The sequence below is a fragment of the Dendropsophus ebraccatus genome, chromosome 3 (assembly GCF_027789765.1).
Source record: "Dendropsophus ebraccatus isolate aDenEbr1 chromosome 3, aDenEbr1.pat, whole genome shotgun sequence".
NCBI lineage: Eukaryota > Metazoa > Chordata > Amphibia > Anura > Hylidae > Dendropsophus > Dendropsophus ebraccatus.
In genome coordinates this window covers 11,438,982-11,464,031 of record NC_091456.1, presented here as the reverse complement: position 1 = coordinate 11,464,031, position 25,050 = coordinate 11,438,982, and the positions used below count along the sequence as shown (strand labels likewise).

The window sequence follows — 25,050 nt, the reverse complement described above, 5'->3', positions numbered from 1 at the left end:
AATATTGATAAAGACTGCCCTGTTTGCAACAATGTCTATACATTTCACGTTTTATGGTCACATTACAGGGGTACTCAGGCGGAAATAATTTTCCTACAAATCAACTGGCTTCAGAAAGTTTAGATTTGTATCTACTTCTATTTAAAAAGCTCCAGTCTTCCGGTACTTATCAGCTGCTGTATGTCCTGCAGGAAGTGGAGTTTACACAGTGCTCTCTGCTGCCACCTATGTTTTTTTTTAATCCATTTTAGCAAAAAAAAAAAAGGTGCATTTGTGTACATCAATTTAAAGGGGTAGTGCGGCGCTAAGAAATTATTCACAAAATAACACACATTACAAAGTTATACAACTTTGTAATGTATGTTATGTATGTGAATGGCCCCCTTCCCCGTGTTCCCCCACCCCTGCACGTGGACCCCCAAGTGTAGTGTACCATACATACCTGAAGCGTGTCGTCCCCGATCTTCTGTCAACGACGTAATCTTCGGGAGGGTGGCCGAATCGCTGCAGCCGTCCCTGATGCCGGCCCCCCTCTGCCGCGTCATAACTATGCAGAGGGGGGACGGCTGCAGCTATTCGTTGACAGAAGATCGGGGAGAGGGACGACTCGCGTCAGGTATGTATGGTACACTACACTTCCGGGTCCATGTGCAGGGGTGGGGGAACACGGGGAAGGGGGCCATTACCATACATAACATAAGTTGTATAAGTTTGTAATGTGTGTTGTTGTTTTGTGAATAATTTCTTAGCGCCGCACTACCCCTTTAAATCCGTTTTTTCCATTGACTTCCATTATTAAAAAAAAAAAAAGGATCAAAACACACAAACATACTTGACCTTATTTTTGTGTAGGGGATCTCAAGATGACAGCTGGTCTTTGAGTGAGAACCAGTGTGATCAGTCATTTCACATGTTTGATGAGAGATATATATATTTGTTTCCACAAATGACAAAACACAGCAATCGCAGAGCTCAGGGAGACCAGCGACAAAAAAATCAAATGGCGTACTCACTGAAGAGTCTCCATTGATACATTGTTCCCTATAAGCTTAAATATGCAATCCACAAATGACAGTAACACTTCTAACGCCTTAATGACCCATGACATACCTGGAATATCATGGTGATGCTAAGACGGTACAGAGAGGGCTCATGGACGGGGGCCGCAGCTATTTGCTGGCCTGATATTATTAATATTATTAGTAGTAGTAGTAGTAGTAGTAGTATCATCATCAATAAAATATTTTATTAGCTGGGACGACTAATCAGCTAATTAACCATTTAAATGCTGTTCTCACAACTGTCAGCAGCAGTTACAGACAGATCTAATCTAACCAAATCTAAATCTATGCCTTATGTGCACGGAGCAATGAGGATGAAGGTAAATTTCTGAGCCTTTTCTGTGTATTTGTAGTTGTATCTGTAGTTATATCCCCAGGCTGACCGGGTGCCAGAACAGTACTCTGGTGGTGGTGGTCCGCTCCCAGTGCTTCAAACAGTTTGCTTTGTCTAGCCTGCTGATGGTTTCCCATTACATTGCTGGATCCATCACAGCCTGGATCCTCCTCTGGTTTGGTTCCCAGAACTGTCCTGGTTTAGGGATTCAACAGCCTGAAGCAATTGAGTCTAGATAAGCTCAATCAATGCAATACATATGTACTGCATTGATCCCAATAAGCATACCATAATCATGGTGTTCTTCATAGGAGTTCCCTAGGAGGGTCTGTATATATATAAAAAATCCCATCCTAAGAAGTTTAAGACACTCCCCTTTCCTATTTATTTGTTTTAAACATATACAAAAGTCACATTTTCACTTTTAGAGAAGTTAAAAATAAGTTTTCCTTTTTATAAAATATATACTGTACGTATATCATACACGGCGCTGTACTAAGTTGGCAATTGTATGCTGCTTGTGATGCACAGTGGGGATACCCGTAGTTCCCCGTGTGGTAGATAATAAGATAGATAAAAAGATTTGCATCTAGCGCAACTACAATAAAACTCATGAGGCGATCATAACTCACTTGATATCTTTTCCGTCTGTTTATTCCTGGTGGTAAGGTGATTGTAGTCCTTCCAATTTGGGATTCCAACGGGGTGAGTATAGTCCACGCTGGGAGTGCGCCCCGGCCGGTGGCGTGTCCTCAACCAGCTAGTTAGTGTTCCGGTATGGGTTTACTGTGACGTCACAGAGTTTGTTACGGAGCAAGGTGAGGACCAAAAACTTTCTCCTACTAGTTTCAGCGTTACCAACGCCTTCCTCAGGGATAGTGAATAGCTCCCCTCCTACTCCTTTTACGTACTCTGAACAGCCTAATTATCCTCCTATTGGTTCCCGTTTGGATCTTTGTTTGCCTTTTTCTTCTCATAGCGAGCATTTGGTGATCCCGTTTAGAGTCCGGTATACCTTTCATTGTTTTTACTACTGGGGTTTTGTTACAATTGTAGCGATTTCAAATGTCATTACTTTTTTCAGTATTTGGATTTGTGCTGTTGCCACTTTGTTGAAGCTTCTCCAGTGCTTTGTTTTCTTTCAATGTTTGTGTCTATGTTTAAACTGCTGTGGTTTTGTTACAGTTGTAATCCCTCAAATTCTGTGTTTTTTATTTTTTTGCTTTGTTTTTCTGATTTGTTCTTCTGAATGAAGCCTTTCTAATATTTGCGTGTCTCTGTAGATCTGTTTAGTTCACATCAATTTGCACCTACAGTTGGGTTCTATTTTTACTGCTGAAGTTTCGTTACAATTGTATTTGTTTTGTGTGATGTGAATTTTTCTATATATTTTTTATGGTATTTATATGTTTATTTATTTATTTACCTCGCATAGTTTCTTTTGATAATCAGATCACCCTAGAGCATCCATGTATGTAATTCAGTTTAGAAAAGCAAATAGTTCCAAATCCATATTTAAACCGTTCGGTGATAGTGTGTTTAGTTGGAAAATCCTTTTTGTTTCTATCCTGGATAGCTGCTCAATGTAGTTTCCTCCTCTCCATTGTTTTTCTACTTTTATTAAAGCTCCAAATTGTGAGAGTTTAAAATTAGCATTGTGTTTTAATTCATAGTGTTTTGATAGGGGATGTCCCATAAATTTCCTCTCGATGTTGTATATATGTTCACCTATTCTTTTATGTAGTTGTCGTTTTGTACGACCGATATAATATTTTTGGCAGGGACATTTAATAAAATTTATCACCCCACTGTCTTTGCATGTGATGTGAGATTTAATTACATGTTTGTATTCCTCATTTTTAATCTCTGTGATGGAAGTGCATATGGTACTTTTTCGACATCCTTTGCATCCCCTGCAGTAAAAGAAGCCCGGGTTATTATTAATATGTCTCGTTCTTATCATTTTGGTTGTTTTGTACCGTTGGGGCAATCATATTTCCGATGTTTTTAGCTTTTTTGAAGATGAATTTTGGCATTTCTGTTATTTTGTCTCCGATTATTTTGTCCCCCTTCAGGATGTCCCAATGTCTCTGAACAATTTGTCTGAAAATATTGCTTTGTGAATTGTAGGTGGTAATTATAGGTATTTCTATTTTTTCTTCTAATTTTTCTATTTTCTCTCTTTTTTCTATAATGTTCTCGTTCATCCTTGAATTAACATGTATTTTGTTTTCTTCTTTTTTGTTATGTAGTAGAGTTCTTCTATCCAGTTTTCCTATTTCTTTTATTGTGTTCTCCATTTTCTCCTTATTATATCCCTTAGATAAAAATTTAGTTTGTAATTTATTGGCTTCATTATTATAATCTGTTTCAAGCGTGCAATTGCGTTTCAAACGAGTGAATTGTCCCTTAGGTATATTTGTGAGCCATATTGGTAGGTGGCAACTTTTTCTATCTATATAACTGTTACTATCTGTAGGTTTGTTATAAGTTTTGGTGTAGATCCCTCCATTTTCTATATATATAGTTAAATCTAAAAAATTAATCTCCTTTTTACTAAAGTGGGGAGTAAAATTTAAGTAAAATTCATTTTTATTAATATCTTTTAAAAACAACTCCAGTTTCGTCTCTCCCCCTTTCCAAATAAATACAACGTCATCTATAAAACGGTACCATAAAACTAAATCAGCAATTCGAGTGCCATTGGGGTGGATGGTACTATCTTCCCAGTGTCCCACATATAAATTTGAATAACTGGGTGCGAATTTCGTGCCCATCGCCGTGCCCCATTGCTGTTTGTAAAATTGTCCTTCATAGTAAAAGTAATTATGTTGTAGGATAAAAGAGATACAATCTCCTAAAAACATTATTTGATCCTCATTTAGTGTTCCATTTTTTCTCAGAAAAAATTCTGTTGCTTCACGCCCCTTGTTATGTTGAATAATCGTGTACAGAGAGGTGACATCCAAAGTACCGAGTATGTAATCTTCTTCCCACTTTACCTGTTCTAAAATCTGTAAAATGTGATTTGTGTCTTTTAAATATGCTGGAAGCGATTGTGCACATTTTTGTAAGAATTGGTCCACGTATCCTGATAGATTGGATGTTAGGCTATCTATGCCTGAGATGATTGGTCTGCCTGGCGGTGCCTCCTGTGATTTGTGGATTTTTGGTAGATGATAAAAGGCTGGTATTTTTGGATTTTGATTATTAATATATTCCCATTCCATTTTGTTGATAATGCCTTTCTCCAGTCCTCTTCCATTTTGTTGATAATGCCTTTCTCCAGTCCTCTGTTTATGAGTTGTACCAGTTCCCGTTTGTATTCCATAGTCGGATCTTTAGGTAATATTTTATATGTAATAGGGTCTTGTAGTATCCTCAGACATTCATTGTGGTATTTTTGTTTATCTAAAATCACAATACTGCCCCCTTTGTCTGCAGGGCGTATCACTATATCATTATTTTCTTGTAGAGTTTTTATGGCAATTTTTTCTTTTCTACTTAAGTTTTCTTAAGTGGCAACAGCACAAATCCAAATACTGAAAAAAGTAATGACATTTGAAATCGCTACAATTGTAACAAAACCCCAGTAGTAAAAACAATGAAAGGTATACCGGACTCTAAACGGGATCACCAAATGCTCGCTATGAGAAGAAAAAGGCAAACAAAGATCCAAACTGGAACCAATAGGAGGATAATTAGGCTGTTCAGAGTACGTAAAAGGAGTAGGAGGGGAGCTATTCACTATCCCTGAGGAAGGCGTTGGTAACGCTGAAACTAGTAGGAGAAAGTTTTTGGTCCTCACCTTGCTCCGTAACAAACTCTGTGACGTCACAGTAAACCCATACCGGAACACTAACTAGCTGGTTGAGGACACGCCACCGGCCGGGGCGCACTCCCAGCGTGGACTATACTCACCCCGTTGGAATCCCAAATTGGAAGGACTACAATCACCTTACCACCAGGAATAAACAGACGGAAAAGATATCAAGTGAGTTATGATCGCCTCATGAGTTTTATTGTAGTTGCGCTAGATGCAAATCTTTTTATCTATCAAGTTTTCCTTTTTCTTTTGTAAAATTAAAATGGCGGCAGCGGCGCCAGCACCTTACTGCATCCGTCACAGCGGATCGTGAATGTTAATCCTGAACTGAACAAAGGCTGTAATTGGGGACTATTGACCTCCTCTCTCGGGTCGGATATTTCTGTCCGCACTGAGAGCAGAAACAGAAAATATCTCTTAATACCGCTGGACAATTAAAGCCGGAGTGACGCTGCGCCGTATTGAGGGACGTGAAAAGACTGGTGCCAAGTGGGGCCGGACACAAAGGCTCCCCGCAGAGAGGATTCCGGCTGGGGATTGGGGGACATTGCTGAGAGGTGTAATTTTAGAAAGCAATGTCCCACACTGATGGATCGGAGTCCTCCCCTATACATAGTGATGGCAAACACAGCTGTAAGGATGCCAAAGTACATTGGGATTAGCAGGATTACTGTATTGTCTTGCAATGCTCTAAGGCAGTGATGTCAAACTCCGGTCCTCCAGCTGTTGCAGAACTACAATTCCCAAAGCTAAAGCTATAGCTGTCCAGGCATGATGGGGGTTGTAGTTTTGTAACAGCTGGAGGGTCTGAGTTTGACACCTGTTCTCTAAGGCACATGTTCAATGCTTCCGATCCTCCTCCTGCTCAGTGTCAATACAGATCGGTTTATCCCTAATAACATTCGCCTTAGTTGTGGAATATGTTGGTGCTATATAACCATAGTTAAAGGGGTACTCCAGCAAAAATTTATATATATATATATATATATATATATATATATATATATATATATAATAATAAATAATCAAAAAGTTATATAGATTTGTAATTTACTTCTACTTAAGAATTGGATGTCTTCCAGTACTTATAAGCTGCTGTATGTCCTGCAGGAAGTGGTGTATTTTTTTCAGTCTGACACAGTGCTCTCTGCTGCCACCTCTGTCCATGTCAGGAACTGTCCAGAGCAGCAGCAAATAAGCATAGAAAACCTCTCCTGCTCTGGACAGTTCCTGACATGGCACAGAGGGGGCAGCAGAGAGCACTCTGTCATATTGGAAAGAATACACAACTTCCTGCAGGACATACAGCAGCTGCTAAGTATTGGAAGACATTAATTTTTAAATAGAAGTGAATTACAGATCTTTGTAACTTTCTGACACCAGTTGATTTGAAAGAAAAAAAAATCTCTGGCATTCCCCTTTAAAATTTGAGTATAGTAATATCCCATGTTTGGCGGTTGTTACTATGGAACGACCTGTTTTTTATTTGATCTGTTTCCTTTATTTGCAGGTTTGCTGTCTCTTTCTGTGAAAGGTGCGGAAGTCGCCTCCATGACACTGAACGTTATTCAGAGTATTCCTAATCTGGACTGGCTCTCCGCCTGGATCAAAGCGTATGCGTTTGTACATACAGGGGACAACACGAGAGCCATCAATACAATCTGGTAAGCCGCCAGTCACCCCAAAACTGTGACATCATCAAGATAAGAACGGGAGACGGGAGAGGTAAGGTGTCAGGTGTTTGGGCAAGGGCTGCACGGACATCGCTAACTATGTCTGTGCAGCCCTTGCTGCCTGATTATCGGGGCCCACAATAGGTCCAGTAAACAAGCGCCAATCTAGCAGATCACGTTCGTTTAATAAAATGATCGGCCCGTAGTCGGCCTGTGTAATGGTACCCTGATTCCTGTGCCCTTCACTCACTGCTGCCTCTGGCACTGAGTCCCTGGGGCATTGTACATTGTAACATTGTAATGTCGGGCCATGTGATACGGCCCTTACAGCCCCTCATGTGTTTGTGTATGTGCACAGGAAGTCGGTTTCTCCATTCAGTCCTATGGAAGAGCGCATTAAGGGAGAAGTCTGGCAAATATTTTTCTAAAAGTATTATATTGCCCCCCAAAAGTTATACAAATCACCAATATACAGTGGTAACTTGGTTGAAGAGTAGTTTGGTTTAAGAGCTCACAGTTTTTCAAAATTGTGACTTCGTATAAGAGCATTGCTTTGGTGTAAGAGCTCCCTGTACTGGGTGGGAGTGGGGGAGAGGGGGAGTGGGGGAGGGGCATGGTCTGCATAGCGGTGTCTACAGCCCTGTACTCTGACCCAGGAAGTCTCCCTCACCTTCCAAATCATAGCAGATCTACCTCAGGCTGGGGCTTACATCAGGGGACAGGACTGTGGAGGTAATCTCTCCATAGCTGTAACCCCTCTCTCCCCGGACAGAGAGTGCTGCATGTATGTGCCCACATCTCTCCTGCTCATTCCTTCCTGCTCCCTGCAGTCTCTGTCCGCCCTTGTGTTTCCCATCCTCTCCATTACTGTACAGTAACTTATAATATCACAGATTCTGCTGTTTCTGAATGTTTGTTTCATCTGTTTTACATGTTATTCAGAATAATAAATCATTATTTTTGGGGTGTGGAACCAATTGTCTGCATTTCTATGATTTCTTATGGGAAAATTTGCTTTGGTTTAAGAGTGGGGATTTGAATTACAAGCGCTAGTAATCCAAGGCACCACTGTATACTTATTACAGGAAATGCACATAAAGTGCTTTTTTCCCTGCACTTACTACTGCATCAAGGCTTCACTTCCTGGATAACATGGTGATGTCACTTCCTGGATAAAATGGTGATGTCACTTCCTGGATAAAATGGTGATGTCACTTCCTGGATAACATGGTGATGTCACGACCTGACTCCCAGAGCTGTGGGGGCTGTGGCTGCTGGAGAGGATGATGGCAGGGGGACACTGAGGGACATAGGGCACTGGAGGGACACTGAGCATCCCCCTGCCATCATCCTCTCCAGCAGCCACAGCCCGCACAGCTCTGGGAGTCAGGTCGTGACATCACCATGTTATCCAGGAAGTGACATCACCATGTTATCCAGGAAGTGACATCACCATGTTATCCAGGAAGTGACATCACCATGTTATCCAGGAAGTGACATCACCATGTTATCCAGGAAGTGACATCACCATGTTATCCAGGAAGTGAAGCCTTGATGCAGTAGTAAGTGCAGGGAAAAAGCACTTTATAAGCATTTCACGTAATAAGTGTATATTGGTGATTTGTAGAACGTTTGTAGGGCAATACAATACTTTCATAAAAAATTTTGCCGGACTTCTCCTTTAAGCTTAATTGTTTATATAGATTATTTGTAGATGAAATATGATGCGATTTCTTACTGTATTTAGTTACTTTCACTGTTCCTGTGGGGTTTTTTTTTTTCCAGTTCTTTAGAAAAGAAATCTTTGCTGAGAGACAATGTGGACCTGTTGGGGAGTTTGGCTGACCTGTATTTTCGCGTAGGAGATAATAAAAATGCCATTCTGAAATTTGAGCAGGCGCAGATGTTGGACCCATATTTGATTAAAGGTATTCATGTGTTTTTTTATTTATTATTATTATTATTATTATTATTATTATTATTATTATTATTATTATCCTCCTATATTATATCTATGTACAGCTCAGTCATGATATGCACTTGAAGGGGTAGTTCACTTTTTTTTTTCTTCAAAATGGTTAACTGGTGTCAAAGTTATACAGATTTGTAAATTACTTCAATAAACAAAAATCTCCAGTCTTTCAGTACTTATCAGCTGCTGTATGTCCTGCAGGAAGTGGTGTATTCTTTACAGTCTGACACAGTGCTCTCTGCTTCTCTGCTGCCACCTCTGTCCATGTCAGGAACTGTCCAGAGCAGCAGCAAATCCCCATAGAAAACCTCTCCTGCTCTCCAGACTGGAAAGAATTTGGAGCAAAACGGATGCACAAATTTTTTCCATTGACTTTCCTTGTAAACGTAAAAAGGATCAAAACTGTTTTTTTTTTTTTGTTTTTGTTTTTTTAGCGTACACAAAAAGTGGTCAACAATGTTTTTGGGTACGGCTTAAAAAAGGATGCGTTTTGATCCATTGTTTTTGTAATTGAAGTCGATAGGAAAACGAAGCAAAACGGATGCACACAAATGCATCAGTTTTTTTTCATCCGTAAAATGGATGGAAAAAAAAAAGTGATTGCAAAAACGCAGTGTGAACCCAGCATAATACAGTGGTGCCTTGGATTACGAGCATAATAAATTCCGGGACCGAGCTTGTAATCCAAATCCATTTTTACACCAAAGCAAAATTTCCTATAAGAAATCACTGAAATGCAGACAATTGGTTCCACACCCCAAAAATAATGATTTATTATTCTGAATAACATGTAGAACAGATGAAACAAACAATGAGAAACAGCTGAATATGTGATATATAAGTTACTGTACAGTATAGCAATCAGCATGTGGTGTATAATGTATAGTAAGTGCATAACCCTGATAACACAGCAGCTGGATATGTGATATGCTGATTGCTATACTGTACAGTAACTTATATATCACATATCCAGCTGCTGTGTTATCAGGGTTATACAGTTACTATACATTATACACCACATGCTGCTATACTGTACAGTAACTTATATATCACATATCCAGCTGCTGTGTTATCAGGGCTATACAGTTACTATACATTATACACCACATGCTGATTGCTATACTGTACAGTAACTTATATGTGGTGTATAATGTATAGTAACTGTATAACCCTGATAACACAGCAGCTGGATATGTGATATATAAGTTACTGTACAGTATAGCAGCATGTGGTGTATAATGTATAGTAACTGTATAACCCTGATAACACAGCAGCTGGATATGTGATATATAAGTTACTGTACAGTATAGCAGCATGTGGAGTATAATGTATAGTAACTGTATAACCCGTGATATGCTGATTGCTATACTGTACAGTAACTTATATATCACATATCCAGCTGCTGTGTTATCAGGGTTATACAGTTACTATACATTATACACCACATGCTGCTATACTGTACAGTATAGCAGCATGTGGTATATAATGTATAGTAACTGTATAACCCTGATAACACAGCAGCTGGATATGTGATATATAAGTTACTGTACAGTATAGCAGCATGTGGAGTATAATGTATAGTAACTGTATAACCCTGATAACACAGCAGCTGGATATGTGATATATAAGTTACTGTACAGTATAGCAGCATGTGGAGTATAATGTATAGTAACTGTATAACCCTGATAACACAGCAGCTGGATATGTGATATGCTGATTGCTATACTGTACAGTAACTTATAAATCACATATCCAGCTGCTGTGTTATCAGGGTTATACAGTTACTATACATTATACACCACATGCTGCTATACTGTACAGTAACTTAGATGTGGTGTATAATGTATAGTAACTGTATAACCCTGATAACACAGCAGCTGGATATGTGATATATAAGTTACTGTACAGTATAGCAGCATGTGGAGTATAATGTATAGTAACTGTATAACCCTGATAACACAGCAGCTGGATATGTGATATATAAGTTACTGTACAGTATAGCAGCATGTGGAGTATAATGTATAGTAACTGTATAACCCTGAAAAACAGCAGCAGTTTGTAAATACAGGATGGAGCTGAAGATCCCCATAATGCAGTAGTGTAGTACAACAGGCTAGAATAGAGAAGCAGGGCTGCTGTCAGAGGTCTGTGTGCTCACATGACAGCAATGGGGGAGGGGTGTGTGCTCAGCATAGACCAATCAGTAAGGGAGACTCACAGAGCTGTGCAGGAGGACAGAGACAGAAACCTTTCTATACAGCAGTGTGTATGGCTGTGTGTGATTGCAGGCACATTATAGCAGCAGCGTGTATAGCTGAGTGTGAGTGCAGGCACAATATAGGAAGAATAGAGAGGAGGGGAAACACAAGGGCGGACAGAGACTGCAGGGAGCATGGAGGAATGAGCAGGGCAGATGTGGGCACAGTATAGCAGCATTCACTGTCCGAGGGGTTACAGCTATGGAGAGATTACCTCCACAGTCCTGTCCCCTGATGTAAGCCCCAGCCTGAAGTGGATCTGCCATGATTTGGAAGGTGAGGGAGACTTCCTGGGTCAGAGAACAGGGCTGTAGACCACACTATGCAGACCATCCCCCTCCCCCACTCCCCTGCCACACCCAGTACAGGCAGTTCTTACACCAAAGCAATGCTTTTAATCCAAGTTACAGTTTTGAAAAACTGGGAGCTCTTAAACCAAAATGCTCTTAATCCAAGTTACTCTTAAACCGAGGTACCACTGTATTTGAATCTTGTCATCTCATCCATTGCTGCTTGAGGCCTGTTGTCGTCCATAGCTATCCTGTGTGGCCACAGAAGCTTCCCTCTCTCCGTACCATCCAACCTGGAAAAAAAGACAAAGTGATTTCTGGTGAAGGAGACGTAGTAGTTTTGTATATAGTGTTACCCTTTGAATATGTCCCATCTCTCTCTCTGTAGGAATGGATATATATGGATACTTGCTGGCCCGGGAAGGGAGGCTGGAGGATGTAGAAAATCTTGGCTGTAGATTATTCAACATATCTGACCAACACGCTGAACCTTGGGTGGTGTCAGGGTAAGAATATGTTCAAGGTATACACTGCATAACAAGTGCAATGATTATAGTGAACAACTCTGCATAACATATAACATATATAACACCCGTTAATACTGCTGAAGGATTTAGGGGTAGCCTGAAAATGAATCACCAGTGCAACAAGGCAGTAGGGAAAGCAAATCGTATGCTGGGGTGTATAGCTAGAGGTATAACCAGTAGGAAGAGGGAGATTATGATCCCACTGTATAGAGCTCTGGTGACCTCACATACTGGAGACATCGCCTACAAAAAGATATTGATAAAATAGAACTGGTCCAAAGACGGGCTACAAAAATGGTGGAGGGTGTCAGACATAAAACATATCAGGAAAGACTTAAAGGGGTTCTCCACCTAAGAGCTAAAAAAATGAAATGCTAGCTGGTCTTACTACCCAAGTTCCCCTGAATATTTTGAGGCGTCTCCTGTCTTTCTATCCTGAGTTACAAGTTTTTCTAAAAGCCGATCCATAACCAAGATGGCGCTGGCCAGGAAACTACATTTCCCATCATGCATCTCCCTGATTGGTCCATTTGCATAGTCACCTCTTTAACTTCCTTTTCTGCCCACTGATGTCGTTACTATTGCACAGTAATCACAGGACTATTTTTTTTTTTGTCACTGATTTTGCATCACATCACCCCAATATGTATTCCATACTAGCTGATGTAGCAGAGATGACACGGCTCCCCGCCCCTCCCCCACCCTGCCTGACGTGATCACTGCTCCAAGCCCTTCTGCAACCACTACACCCAGCCTCCTAGCTCCCAGCTGTACTATTGAACAACAACTACAGGGCGCCATCTACTCTAAGGGCCCTATTCCACCGGACTATTATCGTTCAGATTATCGTTAAATCGTTTGAATCTAAATGATAATCGTTTGGTTGAATAACAGTTAACGATTAACGACCGAACGAGAAATCGTTGATCGTTTAAAAAGACCTGGACCTATTTTTATCGTTGCTCGAACGCAATAGCGACGACAAGACGACCGCAAGAACTATCATAAGTAACGATTATCTTTCCATGTAAATGGGTGAACAATTTCAGGTCTTTCATAATAGCGGTCGCTAGGATCGTTCATCGTTAATGATTATGCGAACGATAATCGTCTGGTGGAATAGGGCCCTAAGGCCGGTCTGAGGACAGCGGTGGCTCTTGGACATATGCCTTTGCTAGTGGTGAAGCGCTTTCCATGGCCCATACACCAAGAGGACAGAGAGGAGACCTGAGGGTAGCAGAGGAGCGCCGGGAACAGCGGTCAGGAGACTTCGCTTGTGATTGACCAGGAAATGTCTGAACTCTCTAAGACTGTGAGCTGTCTGTATGAGTGTGCTTGTATGTTCTGTCTGTATAAGTGTGCATGTATGATATGTCTTTACCAGTGTGCATGTAAGATATGTCTGTATGAGTGTGCATGTAAGATATGTCTGTATGAGTGTGCATGTATGAGCTGCCTGTATGAGTGTGCATGTATGAGCTGCCTGTATGAGTGTGCATGTATGAGCTGCCTGTATGAGTGTGCATGTATGAGCTGTCTGTATGAGTGTGCATGTATGAGCTGTCTGTATGAGTGTGCATGTATGAGATGTCTGTATGAGTGTGCATGTAAGATATGTCTGTATGAGTGTGCATGTAAGATATGTCTGTATGAGTGTGCATGTAAGATATGTCTGTATGAGTGTGCATGTAAGATATGTCTGTATGAGTGTGCATGTAAGATATGTCTGTATGAGTGTGCATGTAAGATATGTCTGTATGAGTGTGTATGTAAGATATGTCTGTATGAGTGTGTATGTAAGATATGTCTGTATGAGTGTGCATGTATGAGCTGTCTGTATGAGTGTGCATGTATGAGATGTCTGTCTGAGTGTGCATGTAAGAGATGTCTGTATGAGTGTGCATGTATGAGCTGCCTGTATGAGTGTGCATGTATGAGATGTGTGTATGTAAGATATGTCTGTATGAGTGTGCATGTAGGAGCTGTCTGTCTGAGTGTGCATGTATGAGCTGTCTGTCTGAGTGTGCATGTAAGATATGTCTGTATGAGTGTGCATGTAAGATATGTCTGTATGAGTGTGCATGTAAGAGATGTCTGTCTGAGTGTGCATGTAAGAGATGTCTGTCTGAGTGTGCATGTATGAGATGTCTGTCTGAGTGTGCATGTATGAGATGTCTGTCTGAGTGTGCATGTATGAGATGTCTGTCTGAGTGTGCATGTATGAGATGTCTGTCTGAGTGTGCATGTATGAGATGTCTGTCTGAGTGTGCATGTATGAGATGTCTGTCTGAGTGTGCATGTATGAGATGTCTGTCTGAGTGTGCATGTATGAGATGTCTGTCTGAGTGTGCATGTATGAGATGTCTGTCTGAGTGTGCATGTATGAGATGTCTGTCTGAGTGTGCATGTATGAGATGTCTGTCTGAGTGTGCATGTATGAGCTGCCTCTGAGTTAGTGTGCATGTATGAGTGTGCATGGAGAAACTGACTTTGTGTGTGTGTGTGTTCTTTAATGGGAATCTCTCTGACCTAAATGAGGGCAGCATAAACTAGTGACAGAAATGCTGAACAGATTGGTGTATTACTTACATCATCCTGTGCAGCCATTCTCCTAATATGCAGGAGAATGAGCCTCATGATGCACCCCTCCCCCCGCCCTCCTGAGGAGGACTACTTATTGTCCATGTTATTCAGGAGGATCTCTGGATCAGCTGCACAGAACAATGTAAGTGATACATCATTCTGTTCAGCTTCTCTGTCACTAGTTTATGCTACCCTGAGATAGGATGCCATAAACCTACTGACAGAGTCACTTTAAGGTCCCTATCACAGGGCTCAACTTTACACCAGAAGCAAGCTTGTTGGAGCCGCAATTAAAAAAAAATCCCAGAAGTTGTATTTCGGACATGCATACATTTATTCTATTTTCCTTTATACCAGGTGCCACAGCTTCTACACGAAGAGACACTCCAGAGCTCTGTACTTGGGAGCCAAAGCCATCCAGCTGAACAGTAACAGTGTCCAGGCCTTGTTACTGAAGGGGGCAGCTCTGAGGAACATGGGCAGGGTACAGGAGGCGATCATTCACTTTCGAGAGGCAATCCGCCTGGCTCCCTGCCGCTTGGACTGCTGTGAAGGTACTCTTGTTTAAAAATGTCCAGTCTTCCAGTACTTATCAGCTGCTGTATGTCCTGCAGGAAGTGGTGTATTCTTTCCAGTCTGACACAGTGCTCTCTGCTGCCACCTCTGTCCATGTCAGGAACTATTCAGAGCAGGAGAGGTTTCTAGGGGCAGGCATGGGTTTGTGACCACATTGATTTTCTCCACTGAAATGATTTCCTAATACTGCCTAAATTTCCCTTGAAACCTCTGGCAGAGAGAGGGGGATGGACCAACCCAATCAGCCAGATGAAACTCATAAGTGGGATGGGGTTAGTTCACACTATATGCAGTTTTTTCTTAAGTTTTTAGAGAAGTATTTCGATAAGAGAAAAATTGACCTATATTCCTCATTGAGGTGTTCTGTGAAGTTTTCCAGACTTTGGACAGTGTTCATACATTCCGTTTTTGCTGTAGTTTTCCAGATCGCACTAAAAAGTGTGGATTTAAAACAAATAATAATTAAAAACTCTTCTCCACAATTTGTCTAGTTACTAAAGAAGAATTCACCATTTTGCAGCAATTTTGGGAAAATTACAGAAAAAAAAAAACAATAAATTGCAATAATGCAATGTGTGAACACAGCTTTGGGGGAGGGAGGTATAGAAGTACAGTATGTCCTGATCCCATAGAGCAGGGGTAGGGAACCTTGTCTCTCCAGCTGTTGCAAAACTACAACTCCCATCATGCCTGGACACCCAAAGTTGGTGAGTAGGAGTCTTGGTCACATGATCTGGGTTACGCCTGGGACGGTGCTGATAACCGGTTCATACGACAATGGTAAAGACCCAAACTACGCTACCTTGTGCCCCATAGTGGTGGCTATCCGACCACATAATACCTTTTTGGTGGGAGTGTTTCTTTAATTTGAAGGTTACCTGTCATTTAGGAAAATGTTTCAGATATCACAGATACGTGTTAAAGGTTTTGATGGGTCGGGGTCTTGGTGACCCCCAAAATTGGCAGAAGTGACGCACAGTAATTGCCATCCTGCTTATAATCCATGATAAGTCTGTGGGGCTATACAGAAACCAGGAGGGAGATTGCTGTAAGCTGAGCAATGAAGTGAGTGCTGCTTGTTCTGCTGATCGGTGGGGGTCTACCGCTGAGACTCCGATGGATCAAACATTTTGACATGTTTCTCTTAAGTGCTGTAACTATATGGCGTTTTCTGACAATACAAGAAAAGTAGAGCTTTTATGCACCCATCAACCACCAGAGGGCAGTGTTGTTGAGTTTTTATTTTTTTGCATATGCCTTTTTAGCCGGGGTCTCTCAAGGGTTATGACCTCAATATAAGAACGTCCTCCATATAATTGCTTCCATGTGCTTACTAGGACTGATCAGGACTGTGATCAGAAATGCTGCAGTACGAATGATCGAAATTAGGGATAGTCCGAATGATTCCCGCTGTCTGGCCGCTCCGTGCAGCGGGTGGATACAGCGGGAGGACCGCCTGGAAAACTGGGATACAGCCATAGCCATAGGCTGTATCCCAGTTTTCCAGGCGTTCCTCCTGCTGTATCCACCCGCTGCACGGAGCGGCCAGACAGCGGGAATTTGATGCCGAACCCGAACCTCGGCAGGTTCGGACCATCCCTAATCGAAATGATCTAATGCATGCTGACTTCAATTATTACAAGGATTAGTTACGTACTGCAGTTGTATTAACATACTGTAGGTTAGTAATAATCTTACTGCTATGTCAGTAGATACTTCCTTCTAGGCTGCTGTTGAAGGCTCTTTCCCTCTCTAGATGGCACATTGCGCACCTCAGAACAGACATGCAACCATACTGATCCTACATATGGAATAATAGTAATGCATAACATAGGTGACACTGTCCATATAGGAGAGGGGGTCCAACTGCCATGAAGCTCCGCCTAGGTGACCCTGTCCATGTAGAGAGGGGGCCCAACTGCCATGAAGCTCCGCCTAGGTGACCCTGTCCTTATAGGAGAGGGGGCCCAACTGCTGTGAAGCCCCGCCTAGGTGACACTGTTCATATAGGATAGGGGGCCCAACTGCCATGAAGCCCTGCCTAGGTGACACTGTCCATATAGGAGAGGGGGCCCAACTGCCATGAAGCCCCGCCTAGATGACACTGTTCATATAGGAGAGGGGGCCCAAATGCCATGAAGCTCCGCCTAGGTGTCCCTGTCCTTATAGGAGAGGGGGCCCAACTGCCCTGAGGCTCTGCCTAGATGACAGTGTCCATATAGGAGAGGGGGCCCAACTGCCATAAAGCTCCGCCTAGATGACACTGTCCATATAGGAGAGGGGGCCCAACTGCTGTGAAGCCCCGCCTAGGTGACACTGTCCATATAGGAGAGGGGGCCCAACTGCTGTGAAGCCACGCCTAGGTGACACTGTCCATATAGGAGAGGGGGCCCAACTGCTGTGAAGCCCCGCCTAGGTGACAAAATTCACCGATGAATTTTTAGATCAGAAAGAAGGCACAGACAAGTGTCATACAGGTATATATGGAATGTGTAGCATCTAAACTTGTGGATGAGCGGAGACCCGCACATGGAGTAAGGGGGGACTAAATCCCTTTTAAATACTATAAATGTAATAGTCGTGCATGCACATTTAGCTTTTTTTTTAGATTTTTAGCTTTCTAACCTATAAAATGCTGCTGGGCTTGTTTTCATGACTCGTTGCCTCTTAGTCTGCGGACTGTTCTGCATGCAGGCGACACATCCGGTGATCAGTGAATGGCGGCGCGGAGGCATTGTTCTGCACTGCTGCTCTGCACTGTATAATTTTGGCGTGTAGCATGGAGATCTGGCACAGTCACCTTTAACCATTTCTTAAGTCGAGTTTCTACCAAGCAAACGCTCATCTGACAAGAGAACCTTTGTCCTTCTCTCGGCAGGGCTCATTGAATGTTATCTGGCATCTAACAGCGTCCGGGAAGCTATGGTCATGGCCAATAATGTTTACAAAACTCTTGGAGCCAACGCGCAGACCCTGACACTGCTGGCGACCGTCTGCTTAGAGGATCCAGTCACTCAGGAGAAGGCAAAATCCCTTCTAGACAAAGCGCTTTTTCAAAGGCCCGATTACATAAAGGCCGTGGTAAAGAAGGCCGAACTACTGAGTAAGTAACTGGGTCAGAGCACTAAAGGTGGGTGGAATACCTGATCACATAGATTTAAGGATATGTCCATATGACGTTCCCTTACATTGCCCTTTCTTCCTGCTGCTGAAATGCAGAAACCATACAATACTGCAGAAAAGCTACTCCAGGACCAGGCAACCTGATGCAGCAACATACATGGGGTTCTCAATGTGTCACGGGCCACAGTGTGCTCTCCGACTCTGCTGCCACCTTTTTCCACTCAGGGCCGGCCTTTGGGGTGTGGCACCTGTGCATTTACACAGCACGCATCACTCTGGTCCAGCTGGGGAGGGGGAACTCCGGCAGACACATGGCACCCCTAACTTAATGTAATAGTGTCCGCCAAAGCACCCTCCTAACTGGCCACCCACCTTTCTCCCATAGAACAGACAGGCAGCAATGCTAACTGGCCGCCCTCCTCCCGCAGTGGTTTCTTCCACCCACACCACACTTCACTTTCCGCACACCATGCTCTCTTCAGGCCCTATTCCATGGAACGATTATCGGTGTATTCAAGGCAACAATTAGCCGTCATCGTTTATGGCGGATCATTGCATCGTTTGTCTTTCAAACATGTTGAAAAACAAACGACTGATACAGCAACGATCTGCTGCTGGCGCTCCGTGGAACAAGAGCAGTGGCAGCAGACCGCTGCTGTATGCTATGGGCTGCCCGGACGATCTAGCGATCCCCAGGGCAGTCCCCCCGCAGCTGTTGCGTGGAATAGCGCCAGCAGCGAGCGGGGAACGAGGAGCAAACGAGCTTTAGTTGTTTTTATGGCTGGGGGGGTAGTTGTTTGTATGGCTAGGGGGCTCGGTGGTGGTAATGTGGGGTTAGGTAGTGGTTTTTATGGTTTGGGGGGGGGGGGTATTTTGTATGGCTGCAGGGCTCTGGTAGTTGTTTGTGGAATGGGTCGGGTGGTGGGATGGTTGGATGTCCTTTGGAGGGGTGGGAGGCTTTAGGATTTGTAGGAGCTATATGTCACCTTTAGGGGGCATCAACAGAGGCCCTGGGGGGGAGGGAATGCCGAAAAAAGTTGAGCACAGGGCGCCATCTACCCTAAGGCCAGCCCCGTTTCCATTGATCTTTTAACTTTTTGTTTACTGCATTATACGGGCCCCATTCTGTGGGTATCCCGTCCATTTAGTACAGTCAGCCTTTGCAGTCCCTACAGTCCTGGAACTACACCAGTGAACCTGGGCAAAGAGGAGGTGCAAAAAGTGCGTCTTATATTCGGGAGCCAATGCAGCCCGCAGCGTCAGACCACCCCGTCTGCCTCCCTAATGTTCGGGCAAAGCGCTGATTTACCTCTAGATTCCTGCATGTATCTCACAGGTCTGTGAGGAGTGCGCACTACAGATATGGTAGGTAGGGACAATCTGTATTAAAATGTGTGTGTCTATGGTTAGCAGAGCTGTTTGTGTATGGTGATGTAGCAGTAGTGTGTGTGTGTGTGTGTATTGATACAGCGTTGTGTGTGTATTTTGATGTAGCAGAGCTGGGTGTATATTGTGCATGCAGTAGAGCTGTGTATGTTTAGGTATTATGTCATGGAGATTGTTAAAGTGTCTGTCTGTCATTTCAATAAACGCCAACCTTTTCACTACCTTAGACCACCAGGGAAGTTTAAAATTAGCATAAAATGTATATATTTTTCCAGTTTTCTGTCTAAACCAGGGATGCATCTTACAAAGCAAAAACTATGGTAAATGAAACAAAACTTTTATGCTTTCAGGCCGAGAGCAGAAGTATGAAGAAGGTATAGCGCTGCTTCGAAGTACTCTGGCAAATCAAAGTGACTGTGTCCTGCATCGTATGCTGGGGGATTTCCTTGTTGCTGTGAATGAGTTTCAGGAAGCTATGGACCAGTACAGTATTGCTCTCAGGTACTTTATCGTATACATTGCTATGCATATAGAGCAACCAATGGCTCTACTGAAAACCTGGCACCGACCTGTCTGATCTAATCAATAATTGTGTTCCCCATTTAAAGGGGAACTATCAGCAGGTTAGACGAATCTAACCTGGTAGCTCCCTAGTGGGCATGGGGCACTGAGGAGGAAGGCATGTCTCTTACCTTCATCCTTGGCGTCGTTCTTGTGCTGTTGTGTAAGGCGTTAGCGACTCTGGGTGGCGTGGCTGCCATCCGTCCAAGCACCTATGCAGCCCGCTCCATTGATAATCATTAGAGGGGTGGGCCAGATCAGTGCTCTGGGTGGTAGCCATGTCGCCAGTGCTCCTTAGGGTTTACCAGGCACAACTAACAACACTGGAATGGCGTTGAGGATGAAGGTAAGAGACATACCTTCATCCTCATCGCCCCGTGCCCACTAGGGAGATTCGTCTAATCTACTGATAGTTCCCCTTTAAACAGCAATTCTTAAAACTTTGCATTGACATGTCCCATCTGGTAACGCCCTGTTGTCAATTTATTAATAAACTTACAGAAGGAATACCATAGTCACATAACTGATCGGACTCAATATAAGATGATAAATGGCATAGGGTTCTCTTCATATGGTTTTCTACATTTTTCTGTTTTGATGTTTCTAAATTAATATTTCCATTGTCTGTGCCATTTATTTAAATAGGAATTACCTATAAGTATATCTACCAATAACAGTGATGGCTAACCTTGACACTCCAGCTGTTGCAAAACTACAACTCCCATCATGCCTAGGCAGCCAAACCCATATATTTGGTTGTTCAGGCATGATGGGAATTGTAGTTTTGCAACAGCTGGGGTGTCAAGGTTAGCCATCACTGACCTATAACTATGTACAGTATATTCTAAGGAAACCCAATAGTTTATATCCATGTGCGTGTAGGACTGTTGTAAAGTGCTGTCAGTGCCGTCTACCTGTATTTAGTTATGTACCTTCTGCATGGAGATCTGTCCCTGCCATAGTATTTATGTGCCAGTGTGATGAGGAGTCATGTACCAGATAGGCAATGCACAGAGACTGTAGAGGTGACCGGCTGTAGCTCCGGGCACTGCAGAGACCCGGCTTCCTTCTGTAATACTCCCCTTTAATGTGTTGCTGTAATGCAGCATCCTGCAGCAGAGTGCGGAGCATGTGCACTGGAGAGCCGGCTGCAGCAGAACACTTACCTCTACCTGACATCCATAGCATCGCATCTGTTTGAAGAATCAAAAAGAAGAAGCAACATGTAAATCTTGATTCTAATAAGTCTTAGTAAAGGGATTTTCCATCTGTTGAAAATGTCACTTGGAACATCATGCTCTGTACAGCTTCCAGCATCAGATATAGAGCTGTTCTAAAAGGATACGGAAGAGTCATATACGCAACATAAAAAATATCTATGTATTTGTAATGGATCTAAAAATCATGGGAAGAAGGATAAAGAACGTTTCTGCATAAAGCAATCAGGAATACAGTGGTTTTTTATGTCAGAACGACTAATAAAAAAGGACGCTGGTTGACCTCAGGGAGATCAACCAAAACACCGCAGAGACACCATCATGTGTCTCAACGTCAGTGTATTCTAGAACATTGCCCCCTGGGAACGACGAATATAGGTATACACAGGGGCGGATGAAATGTTCCCTGGGCGCCCACTAGATGCCCCCCCCCCGTGTAGTCCTAATTAGTAGAGGCCCCCTGTGTAGTCCCCTTTAGTAGGTGGCGTAGATGGCCCCGTGTAGTCCCCTTTAGTAGTGGCCCCCTGTGTAGTCCCCTTTAGTTGCTGGCCCCCTGTGTAGTCCCCTTTAGTAGTGGCCCCCTGTGTAGTCCCCTTTAGTTGCTGGCCCCCTGTGTAGTCCCCTTTAGTGATGGGCCCCCTGTTTGGTCCCCCTTAGTAATCTGTCCTCTGTGTAGTCTCCTCTTTGGTAGATGGCCCCTGTGTAGTCCTCTTTGGTAATTTGCCCCCCCCCCCTGTATAGTCCCTTTTAGTAAATGGCCCCCTGCATAGTCCCTTTTAGTATTTTGCCCCCCCCCCCCTCCCCCTGTTTAGTCTCCCCTCTACTAGATGGCCTCCATAATGATGATAAAAGATGAAGGGCGAAAAAAACTTGCACTCATTTGTCGCGGCTCTCCTCTTTTGTCTTCCGGCACAGGCAGCATGTGTGACAAACTCTGCATGTGTCGGAAGTCCTGGCCGGCTGACGGCATTTGGCAAACACACAGTTAAACGTTGCGTGTGCTCAGGGATTTTCCTGCAGCTGCAGTTCACTCAGGGGCCCACTGGAGGATTCTCCCGTAGACCCCCAAAATGCTGCGCAGGACAAGATCACATGTGGGCGGTTTGGGCCACCTGAGTCGCCCTTATTGTGATCCTCCACTGGGTATATAGTAGAAATGAGCGAACCGGGTTCGGGTTCGAGTCCATCCGAACCCGAACGTTCGGTATTTGATTAGCGGTGGCTGCTGAACTTGGATAAAGCTCTAAGGTTGTCTGGAAAACATGGATACAGCCAATGACTATATCCATGTTTTCCACATAGCCTTAGGGCTTTATCCAAGTTCAGCAGCCACCGCTAATCAAATGCCGAAAGTTCGGGTTCGGATCGACTCGAGCATGCTCCAGGTTCGCTCATCTCTAGTATATAGTCCTAGTAAAGTCCATCTATCAGTCTAGTATCTGGATGTACACCAGGAACAGTGCCATGTGTCCATTTATTCTGTAGTGGCCGGGTGAGTAAGAGCTGAGCGGCATTAACCTGGCACAGCCTCTACACAATGCTCTCCGTACCACTTGGCATATCCAGGTATTTCATGGTTGTCCATTTATCATAGTATTATTTCCATGTAACGCTATATATCCCAGTAGCAGCCGTGCAGGGAAAGTGTATATCCTGACACCGCTCTTTCTAGCAATAGTTCTATATACTGTAAACTAAAGCTGTGCCGCCATTAGTGCTAAGGGTCACAATGTCTGGTCTATTGTTAAATGAGATAACACTATTGTTCTTTGGGCTTGAAATAATTCACCACACATGGCACATTATGATTGATGATTGATTTGCTTTTGTTTTTAGTTTGGATCCAAATGATCAGAAGTCACTTGAGGGAATGCAGAAAATGGAGAAGGAAGAGAGCCCGACAGATGCTACTCAGGAAGAAGATGTGGATGACATGGAGGGAAGTGGAGAAGAAGGAGACTTAGAAGGAAGTGACAGCGAAGCAGCTCAGTGGGCAGATCAGGAGCAGTGGTTTGGGATGCAATGAGGTGGGGCATACATTGCATTCTAGTTTAAAAGGGGTTGTGAGGTTATTATTGATAATTTAACAATTCTGCAGGAAAAACAAACAAACATGTGTACTTACCATTCCTGCTCCCCTGCCGCTTTCCAGGCCGTCTGGTGCCATTGTCCTCTTCTTCTTAGCTTATGGTGAAATGCTGTGTGGACAGGAGATGCCTGCCCTGTATAGACAGAACAGAGCTTTCTATGCAAAGCAAACATTTCCTATCAACACGGCACATCATCAGAAGAGGATGGCAGACACATTGATCGGCCTGGAAAGTGGCAGGGGAGCGGGAAGGGTAAGTACGCATGTTTGTTTGTTTTCCCGTCAGCATTGTTAAATTATCAGTAATGATCAAATAACCCCTTTTAATGTCTACAATCTATGCCCTAATAGGATATTGGAGCAGCTATATAGAGCCAGACTTCAGAACCTCTTGTACTGTTTTATTTTCTGATTAGATATATTTTCTATATTAGATGTGGCAGCATTTGTTTTTGGGGGGTTTTTTGGAAGGAGGGGTAAAGAATTCAAATGCTAAACCACTTCACGTGGCCTCTGGTCTATAGCACAGGTGTCAAACTACAATGCCCATTGTTGCTGGACAACCCAAAAGTAAAGCTTTGGCTGTCCAGGCAATGATAGGAATTGTAGTTTTACAACAGGGGGAGGGCAGATAGTGACAACCCTTCCAGGTCCATAGCAAATATCAGCTTCAGAAGACTATGCCTGCACTTAAATCCCTCTTGTCTGGAGTAACCCTTTAATAGGACAAGATGTGTACATAATGAACAGTGCTCCTAAAAGCCAGTCCTCAGGACCCCTAACAGGTCACGTGTCCAGGACTTGACCTATATTTCACTGGTGTTACAATAGTCCGTGCTTCACCACAAGTGTTCTCTGAACGGAATCTCCTCAGCTCATGACGTTTTAGGGGCTTTGGGGACTGGAGTTGAGAAACACTGATGTTCCACAATTCTGTGAGCTCTGATGTGTATATAGCAGCCTGGGGGGGGGGGCTGTAGGTTTTTAGATGTTGATGTCTCTTCTTTAATATGCCTGCATCAAAGTATAGGGGACTTGTGTATTGGGAGAAGTATTGTGTTATGTGCCTGATTTTTCCTTTTGTGCACTTTTATCCTTCTGTATGTGTTTGTGTATATATTATGTAGCAGATGAGTATCTTTGTTTGCTTGGCAGACCTAATATATTTCGATGTGAAATACATGTTTATATGTATTATTGGGCTCAAACAGAATCGAAAAGAACAAGGATTGTGCAATTGTATACAATGTATACCAGATATGTTGTAAACCACAAAGTTGCTTTTCTATTAAAAAGGTTGTCTTTTATTATGTTACGAGTCCTTATTAACATGTCAATTCTTTGAGTGGGGGAGCGTGCGGTATCCCCTTGACACACTGAGGCAGGTGGGATTCCATGGCAGGGGCTCCACCGCGGAATTCCGCCACTTTTACTTAGTGTCAACTTATTCATGGTTACCCATCTTATGGCAGCAAGAAAGACTGCAGGCCGTTTGGGAAAACCTGCATAATGATTGATACACCTTGAGGCCATGCTCACATGGCGCGAGACACTGCCAGTTCTGTGACCTGGCC

At 43.2% G+C, this 25,050-nt stretch overlaps 1 protein-coding gene across 1 annotated transcript in view; it reads left to right on the top strand.

The window, feature by feature from the left end:
• Window positions 1–23,482, top strand: part of ANAPC7 (anaphase promoting complex subunit 7) — a 28,333-nt gene extending 4,851 nt beyond the window's left edge. The window contains exons 5-11 of the mRNA XM_069960914.1: window positions 6,732–6,885; window positions 8,680–8,822; window positions 11,803–11,920; window positions 14,882–15,078; window positions 17,979–18,203; window positions 19,960–20,110; window positions 23,224–23,482. Coding sequence (XP_069817015.1) covers window positions 6,732–6,885; window positions 8,680–8,822; window positions 11,803–11,920; window positions 14,882–15,078; window positions 17,979–18,203; window positions 19,960–20,110; window positions 23,224–23,413 — 1,178 coding nt within the window. The 3' untranslated portion in view covers window positions 23,414–23,482. The remainder of the gene's footprint in view (window positions 1–6,731; window positions 6,886–8,679; window positions 8,823–11,802; window positions 11,921–14,881; window positions 15,079–17,978; window positions 18,204–19,959; window positions 20,111–23,223) is intronic.
• Window positions 23,483–25,050: the final 1,568 nt, after the last annotated feature.